The following is a 17,840-nucleotide window of genomic DNA, read 5'->3' on the forward strand; positions in this document are numbered from 1 at the left end:
CAGCACAGCAATGGCCAGGGAGCAGTTGGGGGTTAGGTGCCTTGCTCAAGGGCACTTCAGCCATAGATGTAGAGGGGAAAGTGCTGTTCGTTCACTCCTCCACCCACACATTTTTCGTGCTAGTCCAGGGAAACACGCAAGTCTGCTTCTCTAACCTTTAGGCCATGGCTGACTTTTTTATACTTTACATTCTATAAAGTAAAGATGACTGTAGCCGCGAGGGTGTGGTCAAGCATAGGCTGGGGGGGGGGGGGGGGGGGGGGGGGAGCCAGCAGGACACGTGATGAGTTACACCTGTTTAATTACTGGCTGTCTAATGTGTCTGTCTTTCACATGGCCAGTCGTGAGTGAGGCCAGAGTTCCACAACACCTGTGGTGTCAGTGTGTCACTAATCACTGAAAAGTGCAAAATAGAAGAAATAATAAAATGTACATGTATTTTGAAGTCTGCCTCCCAATTCCTCATTTACCCCAGCATAGAAAGTGTCACAATGATTTTATTCACTTGTAGATAGTATGTTGCCAAAAATGCACAGTGGTTTATACTAAAAGGAAACTGAATTATAAAACAGATTTCATACTGTCTGTATGCAGGTACCTGTAGAACTGAAGCATGAAAAGTAAGTTTTTGCAATGTCATCAACTGTTAGTATTTTAAAAGTTGTGCTGTGACATATGTTCCTCTTGGATAGAAAACATGCAAATTGTAAAAGCATGATTTAATATTGAGTAAGGTTTGCTGTGTCTTAAGAGGTACAGTATGTCAAAGGTATTTTGCATTTTGAAATGTAGGTTGGTATTTAATGAACAAAATATAGCTTTGAGCAGAAAATTAACTATAGCTAATTGTGTGATGTAGATGTGTTGCTGTGTTCAGAATTTAGAAAATGTACCTTAATATAGCAAACACTTGTTAGCAATTGTAGGGGAAAAAAAACTATCCCTTATTTCCTACACCATTATCATCTATCATTCTGAAATATCCCAAAAATATGAACACTTTATATGAAAATTAGTTCAATATATTGTAGAAAGACTCAGTATGAAGAGATTTAATGAGAATTTATTTTAAATAATGGGCCTGTGAACATGGCATTTGAGACTATGGAATACAATCAAATTGCACTTTTTGCCTAATTCCTACACCATTATCTCATTATTATAATACATTACACTTCATGATCACACTTCTCAGCCTCCCTGGGAAAACCTATGCTGGGGTGCTGGAGAGGAGAGTCCGGTCCATAGTCGAACCTCGGATTCGGGAGGAACAATGCAGTTTTCGTCCTGGTACTGAAGGGTGCATGGGAGTTTGCCCAATCGGCCTACATGTGTTTTGTGGACCTGGAGAAGGCTTACGACTGTGTCCCTCGTAATGCCCTGTGGGGGGTGCTTTGGGAGTATGGGGTTCAGGGCCCACTACTGTAGGCCATTCGGTCCCTGTATGACCGGAGCAGGAGTTTGGATCGCATTGCCAGCAGTAAGTCGGACTCGTTCCCGGTGCATGTTGGACTCCGCCAGGGCTGTCCTTTGTCACCGGTTCTGTTCATAACTTTTATGGACAGAATTTCTAGGCACAGCCAAGGGGCAGAGGGTGTCTGGTTTGGTGGCATCAGGATCACGTCTGCTTTTTGCAGATGATGTGGTCCTGTTGGCTTCATCAATCTGTGACTTACAGCATGTGCTGGGACAGTTTGCAGCTGAGTGCAGAGCGGCTGGGACGAGGATCAGCACCTCCAAGTCTGTGGCCATGGCGCTCAGCCAGAAACAGGTGGAGTGCCTACTCCAGGCCAGGGGGGAGTGCTACCTACAGTGGAGGAGTTTAAGTATCTCGGGTTTTTGTTCATGAGTGAGGGTAAGGGGGAGTGGGAGTTGGACAGAAGGATCGGGGCAGCGTCAGCAGTGATGCGGATGCTAAACTGGTCTGTTGTGGTAAAGAGAGAGCTGAGCCAAAAGGCAAAGCTCTCAATTTACTGGTCCATCTACGTTCCCACTCTCACCCATGGTCACGAGCTATGGGTAGTGACCAAAAATATGAGATTGCGGATACAAGCGGTAGAAATGAGTTTTCTCCGCAGGGTGGCTGGGCTCTCCCTTAGAGTCAGGGTGAGAAGCTTGGTCATTCAGGAGAGACTCGGAGTAGAACCGCTGCTCCTCCACATCGAAAGGAGAAAGTTGAGATGGTTTGGGCACCTTGTTAGGATGCCCCCTGGACGCCTCCCAAGGGAGGTTTTCTGGGCATGTCCCACCGGAAGGAGACCCTGGGGCAGACCCAGGACATGCTGGAGAGATTACATTTCTCGGCTGGCCTGGGAATGCCTTGGTATTCCCCCGGAAGAGCTGGTGGAGGTGGCCAGGGAGAGGGAAGTCTGGGCTGCTCTGCTTAGGCTGCTACCCCTGCGACCCGGATCTGGATAAGCGGTAGAAGATGGATGGATGGATTACACTTCATATGAAATGGTCTTAAATGCCAGGTTTATAGGGCCCATCCATCCATTATCTGTAGCCGCTTATCCTGTCCTACAGGGTCGCAGGCAAGCTGGAGCCTATCCCAGCTGATGCTGGGTGAGAGGCGGGGTACACTCTGGACAAGTTGCCAGGTCATCGCAGGGCTGACACATGGGCGCCGCCAGGGGGTGAAAGGTTAGAACAATTCTAGGGGCCCAGCACTGCCATGGGGCCCTTTAAGGGGCTGATAATATGCTTTTAATGATTTTAATAAGACTTTTGAAATAACAACAATGCAATATTCCATCTGGTAAAATGAACTAATTGAACAAGGTTGTCTATTTCTTGAGTTCTTCAACATATTGTCATTTAACCCTCCCCCTTTTACGAAATGGTATGGTACAGTTCTGGTAGAAGCGCGATGCATTAAATCTGTGTGCTGATCAGTGCAATGCTACTTGCTGCTGTGTCGCCGTGCAGCAGCCAGCCAGCCAGCAGTGGAGTGCGTACAGTCTATGATCGCTAAATATGAAGAGTGGCTGTCAAAAACGTAAAGAAAGGCAGCTGAAAGCTGAGAGGGACCGGAGAGGCAGGCAACTGGTCACTCAGTTTTTCCCAAAGAAAGGTAGCTATCGCTCACATGTGTGTTCAAAATATTAGCGAATGGTAAATGAACAGTATGAACGTGGTTGGATTAGCCTGTCAAGAGAACACTTTTACAGTTTGTACAGTGACATTTTTTCCATTTTAATAACTGAACTGAATAGTGCAATTGTGACGAGGGTGGGCAAAGTTGGGGGGCCCAAAATTCTAATCTTTCATGGGGCCCAAAATTTCTGGCAGCGCCCCTGGGCTGACATGTAGACAGACAACCATTCACATTCACACGTACGGTCAATTTAGAGCCACCAGTTAGCCTAACCTGCATGCCTTTGGACTGGGGGGAAACCGGAGCACCCAGGGGAAACTGGAGCACCCGGAGAAAACCCACACGGACACGGGGAAAGCATGCAAACTCCACACAGAAAGGCCCTCGTTGGCCGCTGGGCTCATACCTAGGACCTTCTTGCTGTGAGGCGACAGTGCTAACCACTACACCACTGTGGGTTTAATGGGCCATTATTTTTTTTTAAAATCCAATGGAAATATGTTCCTCTTGAGCTTTATTGAAAGTGTTTTGTTTCATGCAGAAATGTCAGATCTTTTTTGAGGTAATTTCATAAAGCAATAATGGTGTAGGATTTGGGCAGAAAGTGGAAACAGTCACAATAAGAAGCTGGTGAATAAAAAGCTAGCTTCAGCTGTGTCAGCTACAAATGGTCAAAAAATACATTTTCATTACATATTTTATAGTCTGTTACACTGTTTGTTAATGTGAAATGAGAAGGTACTCTGACTTGGGCCTGCGTGTAGAGGGCATGAAATACGTCCATTGTTATGAAATAGCCTTGATTTCCATCACTTCAATAAGTCTAGATTTAGTTTGTACCAGGCTGGACAGAGAACTGTTTAAGATGAGGAGAGGTAAAAGCTTTCGTATATTAACAGACAGAACGCACAGTACACAGGCAAGAGGTATGTGCTTCAACTGGAGATAGGAAGGAAAGTTGAGATTTCTTCGGTCAACTTGATCTGTTGTGGTCTCAGCGGTCTTGGTTGCTTCAGATGAGCTGGAAGACAAATGGGTGATTTCATGGGAGAGGGAGACGTCTAGTGGCAGTAATGAGAATTAAAGTGAGTAAAATAAATTAGGGGAGGCAAATATCTCCCATCCTTGGGTTTGTTTGTTTGTTTGTTTGTTTGTTTGTTTGTTTGTTTGTTTGTTTGTTTGTTTTAAAAATAAACAGGGGGTGTACTGAAGCCCCAGATATTAAAAAAAATTTAATTTCTTTTTTAAATAGCCAGCCCCGATCCTGTCCTGCTGGCTGTAGGTTATGTAGCATTTTGTCTGCCCTATTTTGTTGACCTTATTTGGTCATTTCCACCTGATTTCTGTGCTGCTCTGCATGGCTTGTGACAAAAATAGATTATCCAATAATTCAGCTGGAAACACAAAACAACCGAAGAATTTATTACTTGTATCTGCAATAAACTGATTACATTTTGATCATTCATATTTTGCTTGTGGATTTTATTTAAGTCCATCCACGAAGCAGGGTATTCCAGGCATCCCTCTCCCCAGCAATGCTTTCCAGTTATTACTAGGGGATCCCAAGGCGCTCCCAGGCCAGATTATATATATAAAATCTCTCCAACGTGTTCTGGGTCTACCCCAAGGTCTCCTGCCAGTTGGACATGCCCAGAAAACCTCCAAAGGAAGGCGCCCAGGAGGCATCCTAATCAGATGCCCGAACCACCTCAACTGACCCTTTCTGACATGAAGGAGCAGCAGCTCTACTCCGAGATCCCTCTGGATGTCTGAACTCCTCACCCTATCTCGAAGGGTAAACCCAGCCACCCTACACAGAAAGCTTGTTTCAGCCGCTTGTATCCATGATCTCATCCTTTTGGTCACTACTCAAAGCTCATGATCATAGGTGAGGGTTGGAATGTAGATTGACTGACTGGTAAATCGAAAGCTTTGCCTTCCAGCTCAGCTCCCTCTTCACCACGATGGTTCGGTACAACGCCCACATTACTGCTGATCCGCCTGTCCATCTCACGCTCCATTTTACCATCACTTGTGAACAAGACCCCGAGATACTTGAACTCCTTCACTTGGGGCAGCAACTCACTCCCAACCCAGACGGAGCACTCTACCATTTTCCGGCAGAGAGGCATGGCCTCAGACTTGAAGGTGCTGATTCTCATCCCAGCTGCTTCACTCTCGGCAGCAAACCATCCTAGTGCGTGCTGAAGGTTGTGCTCTGAAGAAGCCAACAGAACCACATCTTCAGAGATACAATTCTGAGGTTCCCAAACCAGACACCCTCCTCACCCCAGCTGCGCCTTGAGACCCCATCTATGAATATCACAAACGGGATCGGCAGCAAAGGGCAGCCTTGGTGGAGTCCAGCACCCACTGGAAACATGTTTGACTTTGCGCCAAGAATACAGACACAGCTCACACTTTGGTTGTACAAGGACCAGATGGCTCGTAGCAATGACCCCGATACCGCATACTCCCACAGTGCCCCCCACAAGAGCCCCCAGGGGATACAGTCGTAAGCCTTTTCCAAATCTACAAAACACATGTAGACTAGCTGGTCATACTCCCATGAACCTCTCAGCAACCCTGCCAGGGTAAAGAGCTGGTCCACCATTCCATGACCAGGACAGAATCTGCATTGCTCCTTCTGAATCTGAGGTTTGGCGATTTGGCTGGAGCCTCCTTTCCAGCACCCTGGAATAAACTTTCCTGGGGAGGGTGAGCAGTGTGATACCCCTATAATTGGAGCACACTCTCCAGTCCCCCTTTTTAAAAAGAGGAAACACCACCCTGGTCTACCACTCTACAGGCACTGTCCCCAACCTCCATGTGACATTGAAGAGGCATGTCAGCCAAGACAGCCCAACAATGTCCAGAGCCTTCAGCATCTCAGGGCGAATCTCATCCACCCCTGGCACCTTGACATTGAGGAGCTTCTTGACGACCTCAATGACCTCTGCCAGAGATATGGGTGAAGCTTCCTCTGAGTCCTCAGACCCCACCTCCTCCATGGAGGACATGCAGGATGAGTTCAGGAGTTCTTCAAAGTGCTCCTTCCACCACCCAACAATATCCCCAGTTTGGGTCAGCAGTTCTCCTCCCCGGCTGAGCACGGCCTGAGGCAAGCCCTGCTGCCTGAGTCACCGAACAGTTTGCCAGAACTTCCTTGAGGCCAACCGAAAGTCCTTCTCCATGGCCTCCCTAAAACTCCTCCCACACCCGGGTTTTTGCTTCAACAACTGCCGAAGCTGCAGCCCTTCTGGCCTCCCGGTACCTGCCTGCTACCTCAAGGGGCCCCTGGGCCCACCAAGCCTGAAAGGCCTCTTTTTTTCAGTTTGACAGCTTCCTTCACCACCGGTGTTCACTAACAGGTTCTTAGGTTACTACCATGACAGGCACCAACAACCTTTCAGCCATAGCTCCTACCAGCTGCCCCTACAATGGAGGCTTTGAACACGGTCCATTCAAATTCCATGTCCCCAACTTTCCCCAGGATGCACGAAAAGCTCTTCCAGAGGTGGGAATTGAAGACCCCATGAACAGAGGACTCTGCCAGACATTCCCAGTTCACCCTCATACACGTTGGGTTTGCCAGGTCTGTCCAGCAGCCTCACCCCACCATCTGATCCAACTCGCCACCAGGTGGTGATCAGTTGACAGATCTGCTCCTCTCTTCACCCAAATGTCCAAGACATGTGGCCGCAGATCTGATGATACAGTGGTGCTTGAAAGTTTGTGAGCCCTTTAGAATTTTCTGTATTTCTGCATAAATATGACCGAAAACATAATCAGATTTTTACACAAGTCCTAAAAGTAGATAAAGAGAACCCAGTTAAACAAATGAGACAAAAATATTATACTTGGTCATTTATTTATTGAGGAAAATGATCCAATATTACATATCTGTGAGTGGCAAAAGTATGTGAACCTTTGCTTTAAGTATCTGGTGTGACCCCCTTGTGCAGCAATAACTGCAACTAAACATTTCGGGTAACTGTTGATCAGTCCTGCACACCAGCTTGGAGGAATTTTAGCCCATTCCTCTGTACAGAACAGCTTCAACTCTGGGATGTGGGTGGGTTTCCTCACATGAACTGCTCGCTTCAGGTCCTTCCACAACATTTTGATTGGATTAAGGTCAGGACTTTGACTTGGCCATTCCAAAACATTAACTTTATTCTTCTTTAACCATTCTTTGGTAGAATGACTTGTGTGCTTAGGGTCAGTGTCTTGCTGCATAACCCACCTTCTCTTGAGATTCAGTTCATGGACAGATGTCCTGACATTTTCCTTTAGAATTCACTGGTATAATTCAGAATTCATTGTTCCATCAATGATGGCAAGCCGTCCTGGCCCAGATGCAGCAAAACAGGCCCAAACCATGATACTACCACCACCATGTTTCACAGATGGGATAAGGTTCTTATGCTGGAACGCAGTGTTTTCCTTTCTCCAAACATGATGCTTCTCATTTAAACCAAAAAGTTCTATTTTTGTCTCATCCATCCACAAAACATTTTTCCAATAGCCTTCTGGCTTGTCCACGTGATCTTTAGCAAACTGCAGACAAGCAGTAATGTTCTTTTTGGAGAGCAGTGGCTTTCTCCTTGCAACCTTACCATGCACACCATTGTTGTTCAGTGTTCTCCTGATGGTGGACTCATGAACATTAACATTAGCCAATGTGAGAGAGGCCTTCAGTTGCTTAGAAGTTACCCTGAGGTCCTTTGTGACCTCGCTGACTATTATGTGCCTTGCTCTTGGAGTGATCTTTGTTGGTCGACCACTCCTGGGGAGGGTAACAATGGTCTTGAATTTCCTCCATTTGCACACAGTCTGTCTGACTGTGGATTGGTGGAGTCCAAACTCTTTAGAGACGGTTTTGTAACCTTTTCCAGCCTGATGAGCATCAACAACGCTTTTTCTGAGGTCCTCAGGAATCTCCTTTGTTCATGCCATGATACACTTCCACAAACGTGTTGTGAAGATCAGACTTTGATAGATCCCTGTTCTTTGAATAAAACAGGGTGCCCACTCACACCTGATTGTCATCCCATTGATTGAAAACACCTGACTCTAATTTCACCTTCAAATTAACTGCTAATCCTAAGAGGTTCACATACTTTTGCCATTCACAGATATGTAATATTGGATCATTTTCCTCAATAAATAAATGACCAAGTATAATATTTTTGTCTCATTTGTTTAACTAGGTTCTCTTTATCTACTTTTATGACTTGTGTGAAAATCTGATGATGTTTTAGGTCATATTTATGCAGAAATATAGAAAATTCTAAAGGATTCACAAACTTTCAAGCACCACTGTATGACCACAGAGTCAGTCATTGATCTTTGGCCTAAGGTGTTCTGGTACCAGATACACTTATGAACCAGCTTATGCTCAAACATGGAGTTTATGGCCAATCCATGACAAGCACAGAAGTCCAACAACAAAACACCACTCGGGTTTAGATCAGGCAGGCCGTTTCTCCATCATTGCCCACGTGAGCGTTGAAGTCCCCCAGGAAAACTATGGAGTCTCCAGGCGGCACCCCTTCCAGGACACCACCCAGCGACTCCAAGAAAGCCGAATACTCTGCACTGCTGTTTGGTGCATAAGTACAGAGTTTTCCTCTCAGCGACTTGCAATCACATAGAGGTGACCCTCTTATTCTCCGGGGAGAACTCCAACATGGCAGCGCTCAGCTGGGGGCTCATGGGTATCCCAACACCCACCTGGTGCCTCTCACCATGGGCAACTCTGGAAAAGGAGAGTCCAACCCCTCTCCAGGAGTTTGGTTCCAGAACCGGTGCTATGTGTGGCGGCAAGCCTAAATATATCTAGTTGGTACCACTCCACCTCTCGCACCAGTTCTGATTCCTTGCCTGCCAGAGAGGTGATGTTCCACGTCCCAAGAACTAGTCTACACTGCCGTGGATTAGCATGCCCAGGCCCCTGCCTTTGCCTGCCACTCGGCTTACAATGCACCCGATCCCAGTGCCTGTGCTTGAGGGTGGTGAGCCCAGCAGCTCCATGTAACTTCTTCAGGCTGTGCCTGGCCACCAGATGCTTGCCAGCGAGCTGCCCTCCCAGGTCTGGATCCAGGAGGAGGCCCCAGTTTCCTGCTCCTGGGCAAGGTGCTACAGCTCCTACTTAGCCATTTCATCAGGGTCCATGAATCACTTTTAGTCTGGACCCTCCCCTGGAACCATTTTGTCTTGGGAGACCCTACCAGGGGCTAATGTCCCTGACAATACATCTCCCAGGATCACCGGGACACACAAACCCTCCACGTTAAGGTGGCAATTCTTCAGAGGAGTTATTTAAAAACTTTGGCACAAAATTTACTTCATAAGTGCACAATTTTAAATCATACACTGCAAGATTTTACCACTACAGTCAGGGTGCAGGAAGGGGGTTAGAGGGAAGAGAGAAGTCTGAGGTGGTAACCAGCCATCACCAGCCTGTGGGGTGCGCACTCACACTGACCTATAAAGGGGAAAAAGAGTAATGAAAAAATGACTCCCCCTGCCAATCACCTGCAGCTAACTGAATACCAATAAATTTACAGATAATTAATAAAACAGCCAATATACTTCATATCAATTGCTCATCCAAATAAGAAACATACACAAGTAATACAGATTTTAAAAAAAAACAAGAAAAGAAATGATAGCTGACTAGTAGCTGGAAACATGCTAAACAGTAAGTAAGCTAATAAACTAAATCTAATAGACTACAACATACTCAATAGCAAAGCACGAATTAAAGCAGATATGGATGCGAAACTGCTAATAAGCAAAGCATGCTGCTAAATCAAACATGTAAGTAAGCAAAACAGCAGTGATTGTCATGAAAGGGTGTATTTTTGAGACGCCATCTCAGTGATGTTCAGTGACAACATTCCATATTGGAACCACCTGATGCCAAACACTGGTGGCGGAAAACACATCGGTATGCACTCATGTCGTCTGAGGGAGTTTTTCCTTGCCACCGTCGCCACAGGCTTGCTCATTGGGGATAGATTAGGGATAAAATTAGCTCATGTTGTAAGTCATTCAAATTCTGTAAACCTGCTTTGCGACAATGTTTATTGTTAAAAGCGCTATAGAAATAAACTTGACTTGACTTAGAAAGGGTTTCTTAAAATGAAACCACAAGAAAGACAGCTTAAATGCATATCATACTGCTTAGTTAGTCTGACTCTCAGTTAGTCTGACCTCAAAAGTTCAGAAGGCTAAATGGATTTATATTTTAATCATAAAGTAATAAAATGTTTTTTAAATGATTAAAAAGCCTTTCTCTTTCGGATGTCTCCTGGATATCGATATCCGAAGAACACCCTGGGGAGGTGTTCCAGGCATGTCCCCCTGGGAGGAGGCCCCGGGGAAGACCCAGGACACGCTGGAGGGACTATGTCTCTTGGCTGGCCTGGGAACGCCTCGGTGTTCTTCCCGAGGAGCTGGCCGAGGTGTCTGGGGAGAGGGAAGTTTGGGCTTCCATGCTCAGACTGCTGCCTCTGCGACCCGGCCCCGGATAAGTGGAAGAAGACGAGATGAGACGAGACAAGAAAAAGCCTTGTGACATATCACCTGCGTTTATAAATGTATTAGTTTGACAATGGGCAGCACAGTGGTGTAGTGGTTAGCACTGTCCCCTCACAGTAAGAAGGTTCTGGGTTCGTGGCCGACGGGGGCCTTTCTGTGTGGAGTTTGCATGTTCTTTCCGTGTCTGTGTGAGTTTCCTCCAAGTCCTCTGGTTTCCCCTACAGTCCAAAGACATGCAGGTTAGGTTAACATGATGGCTCTAAATTGACCGTAGGTGTGAGTATGAATGGTTGCTTGTATCTATAAGTCAGCCCTGCAATGATTTGGCGACTTGTCCAGGGTGTACCCCGCCTCTCGCCCATAGTCAGCTGGGATAGGCTCCAGTTTGTCCGCGACCCTGCACAAGATAAGCAGTTATGGTTGGATGGATGGATGGATGGATGGATGGATGGATGGATGGATGGATGGATGGATAGTTTGACACAAATGCATCATCAGTGCAAGTGTAAAATACATCTTTTGAATAAACTCACATGAAAGAATTGTGTATGAATATGTCGAATATATCAAATATTGAATATAAAATTGCCAGATTGTATATACCAGTGGTTCTCAACCTTTTTGGGGTCCTGGACCCCCTGCATATTTTTGATCGACCCTGAGGACCCCTCCCACCCGATCTGGAGGCTAGGGTGCAATTTGATAGAAACAGCAGAAACTGCATTTTAAATTGCATTATGGCATTTATTCACAACACAACAGCATAGTTTCCAGAAATATGTAACAAAACAGGATATTTATGGCATAAATATCCTATCTGCATAAATTTTATGCAGCATGTTCTGAACATTATGTAACAAAACAGAACTTTTATATAGTAGCTTTCAGAAATATGAATGTAATGAAACAGATTTCATCTTCTGAACATTATATAACAAAACAGAACTTTTAGATAGTAGCTTTAAGAAATATGAATGTAATGAAACAGATTTTTTATGCACTCTTCAAGAACAAAAACAAACATAAGTATGAAATCTTAATGAATATAATATATAATTAAGCAATAATATAATATAATAATTATGTAACTAAGTCTTGGTTTTATCTGTAGAGGCAGATGGTGTGTGTGTTATCAAAGCAAAGCATCCTCGCTTCTGTTTTTGTGTCACTTGGGTGTGGTGTAGTGAGGTTTGTAACATTAGCTTAATTTTGAGCGCCAACCGGAACCTTGCAAGTTAATGAGTTTTGCCACATCAGCTTCCTGAAAATATTTTTATATATCTTATATTTTATATATTATACAACTCTGTAGTTTAGCTAGATAAAGGTCTCAGTCACATTTGAACAAATTTTTTTTTTTTTTAAGATATTTTATTTTCACGGACCCCTTGCAATTACACCACGGACCACTAGGGGTCCGCGGACCCCCGGTTGAGAATCACTGGTATATACTGTATATGAGCTGTAGAGTTATAGTGAACATTTATGGTGATTTGGAAAAGGACAACTTGATCTGGAGGGGGAAAAAAACCTTGACACCCACTACAGGGGGGTAGCTAGGATTTTCGGGGGGGGGGGGGGGGGGGGGGGGGGGGTCACATACTGATTGGCAGCCTGAGTACATACCCACAAGTTTGTAAATGAAAAAATACATTGAATGCATTTGAGAAAATAACGCGGTCTTTGCATCATTCTTTCATCTCATGTTGCAAGCTGTTGAGATGTCAGACAATGATTAGGCCAAATCAGCTTTATCCGGCAGTGTATGGATAGCGGCTCGATATCTTACCCTAGTCAACCGATACAGATCTCTCTATTCTTGTTGTCTTACTGCTCATCGGCCAAAATGTTTCTAAAAGGCGTCATGGATGACGAATGGCAAAGATGTCAACGTTATTGTCAATGTCGGTCACTCTGCCATCGTGTATTCTTCCACGTTTTCTTGATGTTGTGTTTTTGAAACGGCACACTAAAACTTAGCTTCGAAGCCACAAAATGCAACTTTGATGGAAAAAAATATATAATAAATTGCTTACCTCTCTTCACGTCAAAAGAAGGAGGAAAGTTTCGCTTGTTTTGACATGGTGAATTATTAACACGAGGAAATACTCATAATTCACAACTAAAAAGACTGCAGCTACACTGGCAGCTTGACCATGCTTTCTAGTGCTTGTGCAGAACTGGGTTTTCGCGCCCAAACCACAGAAAGTCCATACAAGGTTATAGAAAGCCTACTGAGGCTGAGGTGACAATCTAATCTTTTAAAAAATGTTAGAAAAATTACAGTGGCTGCTTTTCTAATATTCTTATTCGGCTATTGAAAAAATGTATGGTCCGACAAAGGGGAGGTCATGGGCACCCCAGGACCACCCCACCCCACCCCAAGCTACACCCCTGCACTAAAAGAAACAGTATTGTGGTTGCTTTTCCATTTTCTGTCGTTGCATTGTTTTGTTTTGAAAAATGCCTCGTACTGAAAAAAGTAGGGGGTGGGGGAAGAAAAACGGACCTGTCGCTTTATGTTGCCTTAGGTCATCAAAATGAGCCTTTGCTGCACGGCTCACCAGGAAGTTGCCCCAATCTGGTTCATTTAGGCTGCATGGTTTGGTTCAGTTCTACTTCCGCCCAAAACCAACTCTGTTATAACGTGAAACATTACATGTTATAACCATGTTATCACGTTTTAACATGAAACGTTTCACATCATAACAATATAAATAGTAATAATATTATTATTACAAGAAAAGTATGTCATATGTGAAAATATATTGTTATAACGTGAAAATCATCTCGTTATCACAAACTTTTCACGTTATAACGGGATACTGATCCGTTTTTCTTTTTCTGGCGTGGCAGCAGTACAAAAAAAAAAGTTTCTCCAAAGTGCACTTTTCATCCCTAATATATTTATTTATAACTCAGTGACATCATCAGTCAGTCGACGGAGTTCACGCCCATTGGTATCCGCCCACTTCGGCTCACCGGCGGCTATTTCTCCTCCTGTTAGCACTGCAAGCTGCTGAATTTCATTCTATTCTATTCTATTCTATTCTATTGTCTCTGTTCGCCATATCACTGCTATTCTCCACCTGTGTGTGAGTCGTTGTGAAGGAGGCGATGAAAAATTATCTGAAGCAAATGTGAAAGTGAAACTATATTCAAGTTCAACAGTGAGAGGTACAGAATTCAAAAAATGTCTCTTAAACAAACCTGCTTAAACTCCAGCTGTAAGGCACAGGACTTTTTTCTTTCAAATTAGTTAAAAATGTTTATATTCAACATAATGAACCATTTAAATGTCGTGATGGTTGTGAATTCACTTGTAGAAAGTTTAGGCTGAATAATTCAAACTGTCTGTCTAAATTGTGCAGCCTTGAAAATATATGTATGTTTTAGAGAACTTCAGGGTTTCCTGTCAACAAGATGGAGACCATGTCAGCTGATGAGCAGTTCTTCATGGAGTATCGGCTTCTGGAGATTTATCATAAAAGGAAGTCAAGATCAAGCACAAAGTCCAAATACACAATCGTCAGTCCAGGTCCAGCCCTGCAGTCAAGACAACCCTTTAGGGCAGCTAAAATCAATGATGGCCATCCAGTCCTGTTTTCTGCAAAGACTGGTAAGGCAGCTGGCCAATCACTGATTACTAAGCTTATCTGAGATGATCTCTGCTTAAATCCTATTTTAATGTTCTGTCTTAACCAAACAGATGCATTTGATCAAGTGGCTGCTAAGCTGACTGACATTGTAGACAGTGTACCTCCTACTCAGGATCAAGTTGAAACAGACAGTGGTAGGTTTGTTTAACTGCAGGTCTTCTCATAGTTTTCATACTTCTGAGTATGTAACACTGTATGTAAATAGACTGTTCTTTTATTTATGCCTATCTTCTAGGATCAGGCGTCATCCAGCGGCTTGTAGAGTTATTGAAAGAATATGGGGACCAAGTGAACGAAAAGGTCAGCAACTGGTGCAAAATAAAGTCTGCGCAGAGTACACACAATTCAAGTAGTAATAAAAAATCCTCCGCACATTAAAATGTTCTACTCTTTAACTTTTTCTTGACTTAGATTCAGAATGATGAACAACTTTTAAGACATCTCCAAGGCTCCTTCTCCTACAACCTGTTTGAAAAACTGGCCTCAGCCTTCATTCAAAGCATAGTGCCCCAAGGCAAGGCAGAAGAAAGGCAGAGAGAAGAGGTTGATCAGAAAATAAAAATCGCTTGGACCTTTGAGATGACCAGCAGGCTGAGTACTTTGGACCTGCAGCCTATGAACAGAGCAATGGGATTTGGAGCCAAGTATGTGCACCAACATTTTGCACCATGGATTCAGCAACATGGTGGCTGGGTAAGGGCTGAATCATGCATAGTAACTTATGGCCCTTTTCCACTACCCTTTTTCAGCTCACTTCAGCTCGCTTCAGCCCGACACGGCTCGCGTTTCGACTACCAAAAACCAGCACGACTCAGCTCGTTTCAGCCCTGCTTAGCCCCTAAAACTCGCACCGTTTTGGAGTGGGGCTGAAGCGAGCCAAGCCGTGCCGAGTGAGGTTGGGGGCGTGAGCAGACACTCCCCTGTGCACTGATTGGTGAGGAGGAGTGTCCTCACACGCCCCGCGAGCGCGCTGGGATCTGTAAACACCGCAAACCCGGAAGAAGAATAATTACGAATTACGAGAATTTCTGAAGCCTTATGCGCCTCGCCTCATCTATACGCTCTTGCCAGTATCTGTCCGCGTTGTCGGTGACAACAAGCCACAGCACCAAGACCAGCAACACTAACGACTCCATGTCCTCCATGTTTATTGTTTACTCTCCGGGTCGTGAGACTACCGCTTAAAAGATCACTGAATCAGTGACATACAGAGCATCGTGCACGAGTTCGCGGAGCGCAAGGCTCGTCGTATGCCCTTCAAATAATGCGCGCAGTAGGCTATTGATGTTTTATTATGAGCCATGTACAGTATGTCGCCTAATGTTTTTTTGTTTCTGAGTTACATGTTCGTTTGAAGGACTTAATGTACAAAATAACATAGTTGCACCCCGTAGTGTTGAAATTGGTAAACACAGTGCATTCAGTGAGGTTTGCACCGCCCTCCTTTTATTTCTGAATCTTCCTGTCACCGTTGCAACCTCTGAGCGCTCATTCGTATGCCCTTCAAATAATGTGCGCAGTATAGGCTATTGATGTTTTATTATGAGCCATGTACAGTATCCTAATGTTTTTTGTTTCTGAGTTACATGTTCGTTTGAAGGACTTGATGTACTAAATAACATAGTTGCACCCGGTAGTGTTGAAATTGGTAAACACCGCAGTTGCGGACATTTTGTAGCCTAAAATGATGTTATGATAAGCTTTAATAAAGGGCCCGGTCATTTGCCCTGCCCCCGGCCCGGCTCTGACTTGTTCCGCCACTGTCACTGATGTCACTGTTTGCGCTGCTTAACGACATCACGTGACGTCCACCCACTTTCGCTAACTCCACCCAATGTGTCCACCCACTTCCAGCCAGCACGGTTCAGCGCGGTTGTAGTCGAAATGCAACTCCAACAGCCCCACTCAGCTCGACTCAGCTCGACTCGGCACGGCACGGCTCAGCCGCGTTTGTAGTGGAAAAGCGGCATTAGAGTTATGATATAGAGCACAGAAATCCGATTAAATATAGTACATAATTTCAGTGCATCATTGGAATGTTGTTACACTATATAATTATGAATGGTATTGCAAATCAGTCTCTTTCCATTCCCACTACAGGAGAATGCTTTTAAAATTCATGATGATGATGAGGTGCAGTGAAAAGACACTGGCTCCTTTTTCCAACAAAGAAGTATCAGTTCGCCCACACCCATCCCCTGAATAAACAACTTTGTGATATCCAAATGAAAGATCCCTGGGGGTTTTTCTGACAACCTTTGAATTTCACAGAAATATAAGAATGGTTTGCCTTACTTTTGTTTGTATGTCTCATCTCATCTCATCTCATCATCTCTAGCTGCTTTATCCTTCTACAGGGTCGCAGGCAAGCTGGAGCCTATCCCAGCTGACTACGGGCGAAAGGCAGGGTACACCCTCAACAAGTCGCCAGGTCATCACAGGGCCGACACATAGACACAGACAACCATTCACACTCACATTCACACCTACGGTCAATTTAGAGTCACCAGTTAACCTAACCTGCATGTCTTTGGACTGTGGGGGAAACCAGAGCACCCGGAGGAAACCCACGCGGACACGGGGAGAACATGCAAACTCCACACAGAAAGGCCCTCGCCGGCCCCGGGGCTCGAACCCAGGACCTTCTTGCTGTGAGGCGACAGCGCTAACCACTACACCACCGTGCCGCCCCTTGTTTGTATGTATGAAATAATTACTCATGCATCATATCATATGCATAATATTCATCTTTAGCAAGTGTTTATCCTGGTCGGGGCCATTGTGGCATGAAGCAGGAATACACCCTGGATGGGAAGAAAGTCCAGCACAGGGCACCATGCACATTCGCATATTTGTTTACACCTAGGGGCAATATAAAGTCAGCAATCTATATACCAGCATGTTTTTGCAAAGTGGGATGCAAAAAAAAAAACCAGAGAGAATCCATGTCTTTCATAATATCTGTCTTAACTTTAATTACATTAGTTTTGTATTCTCCAACACTTTGACAATCGGGAACTGCCAAAGTTGTTAGGAATATATTCAAAGATTAAAAAAAAAGAATACAAAACTAAGACCAACAACTAAAGAACATAAAATATATACTTTATTAAACAAGCACCTGATACATTTACTTTATCAGCTGCAAATATAACCAGTACTACTAAGCACTATCCAGACATGGGGATTGTAGTATTCACTCCAACATTTTTAGCAATTTCATCCATGAATATTCTATACAGATTGTATATTTTTTAGATTTGAGGCACAATACTGTTGACATTCGTTTTAGCCTGAGTGCTGCAAATTAATATGCAAATAAAATACACATCGATGTATGATTATCTCAACTCTCAGGCTTACATGGAGGCATAGAGAGGTAACACATCTAATACTAGACTCTTTATGTTAATATATTGGATAGATTATTTTCATTGCCCAGTGATTTTCTTTAGTCTAAAGCAACAAAACAGTTCCATATAATTCAATGATAATGTACCAGTGTTCATTGCATATCATTCATGATATGACTTTAG

General features: G+C 44.2%; 1 protein-coding gene across 1 annotated transcript; it reads left to right on the plus strand.

Annotated features, from left to right (window-relative positions):
• Positions 1–13,604: 13,604 nt before the first annotated feature.
• Positions 13,605–16,839, plus strand: si:ch211-218c6.8 (apoptosis facilitator Bcl-2-like protein 14). The gene is made up of 6 exons (XM_060923792.1): positions 13,605–13,822; positions 14,042–14,264; positions 14,355–14,438; positions 14,540–14,604; positions 14,716–14,997; positions 16,405–16,839. The coding sequence occupies exons 2-6, from the start codon at positions 14,069–14,071 to the stop codon at positions 16,444–16,446; spliced, it is 669 nt and encodes a 222-aa protein (XP_060779775.1). The 5' UTR covers positions 13,605–13,822; positions 14,042–14,068; the 3' UTR covers positions 16,447–16,839.
• The last annotated feature ends 1,001 nt before the right edge of the window (positions 16,840–17,840 follow it).

The sequence above is a fragment of the Neoarius graeffei genome, chromosome 6 (assembly GCF_027579695.1).
Source record: "Neoarius graeffei isolate fNeoGra1 chromosome 6, fNeoGra1.pri, whole genome shotgun sequence".
NCBI classification, from domain to species: domain Eukaryota; kingdom Metazoa; phylum Chordata; class Actinopteri; order Siluriformes; family Ariidae; genus Neoarius; species Neoarius graeffei.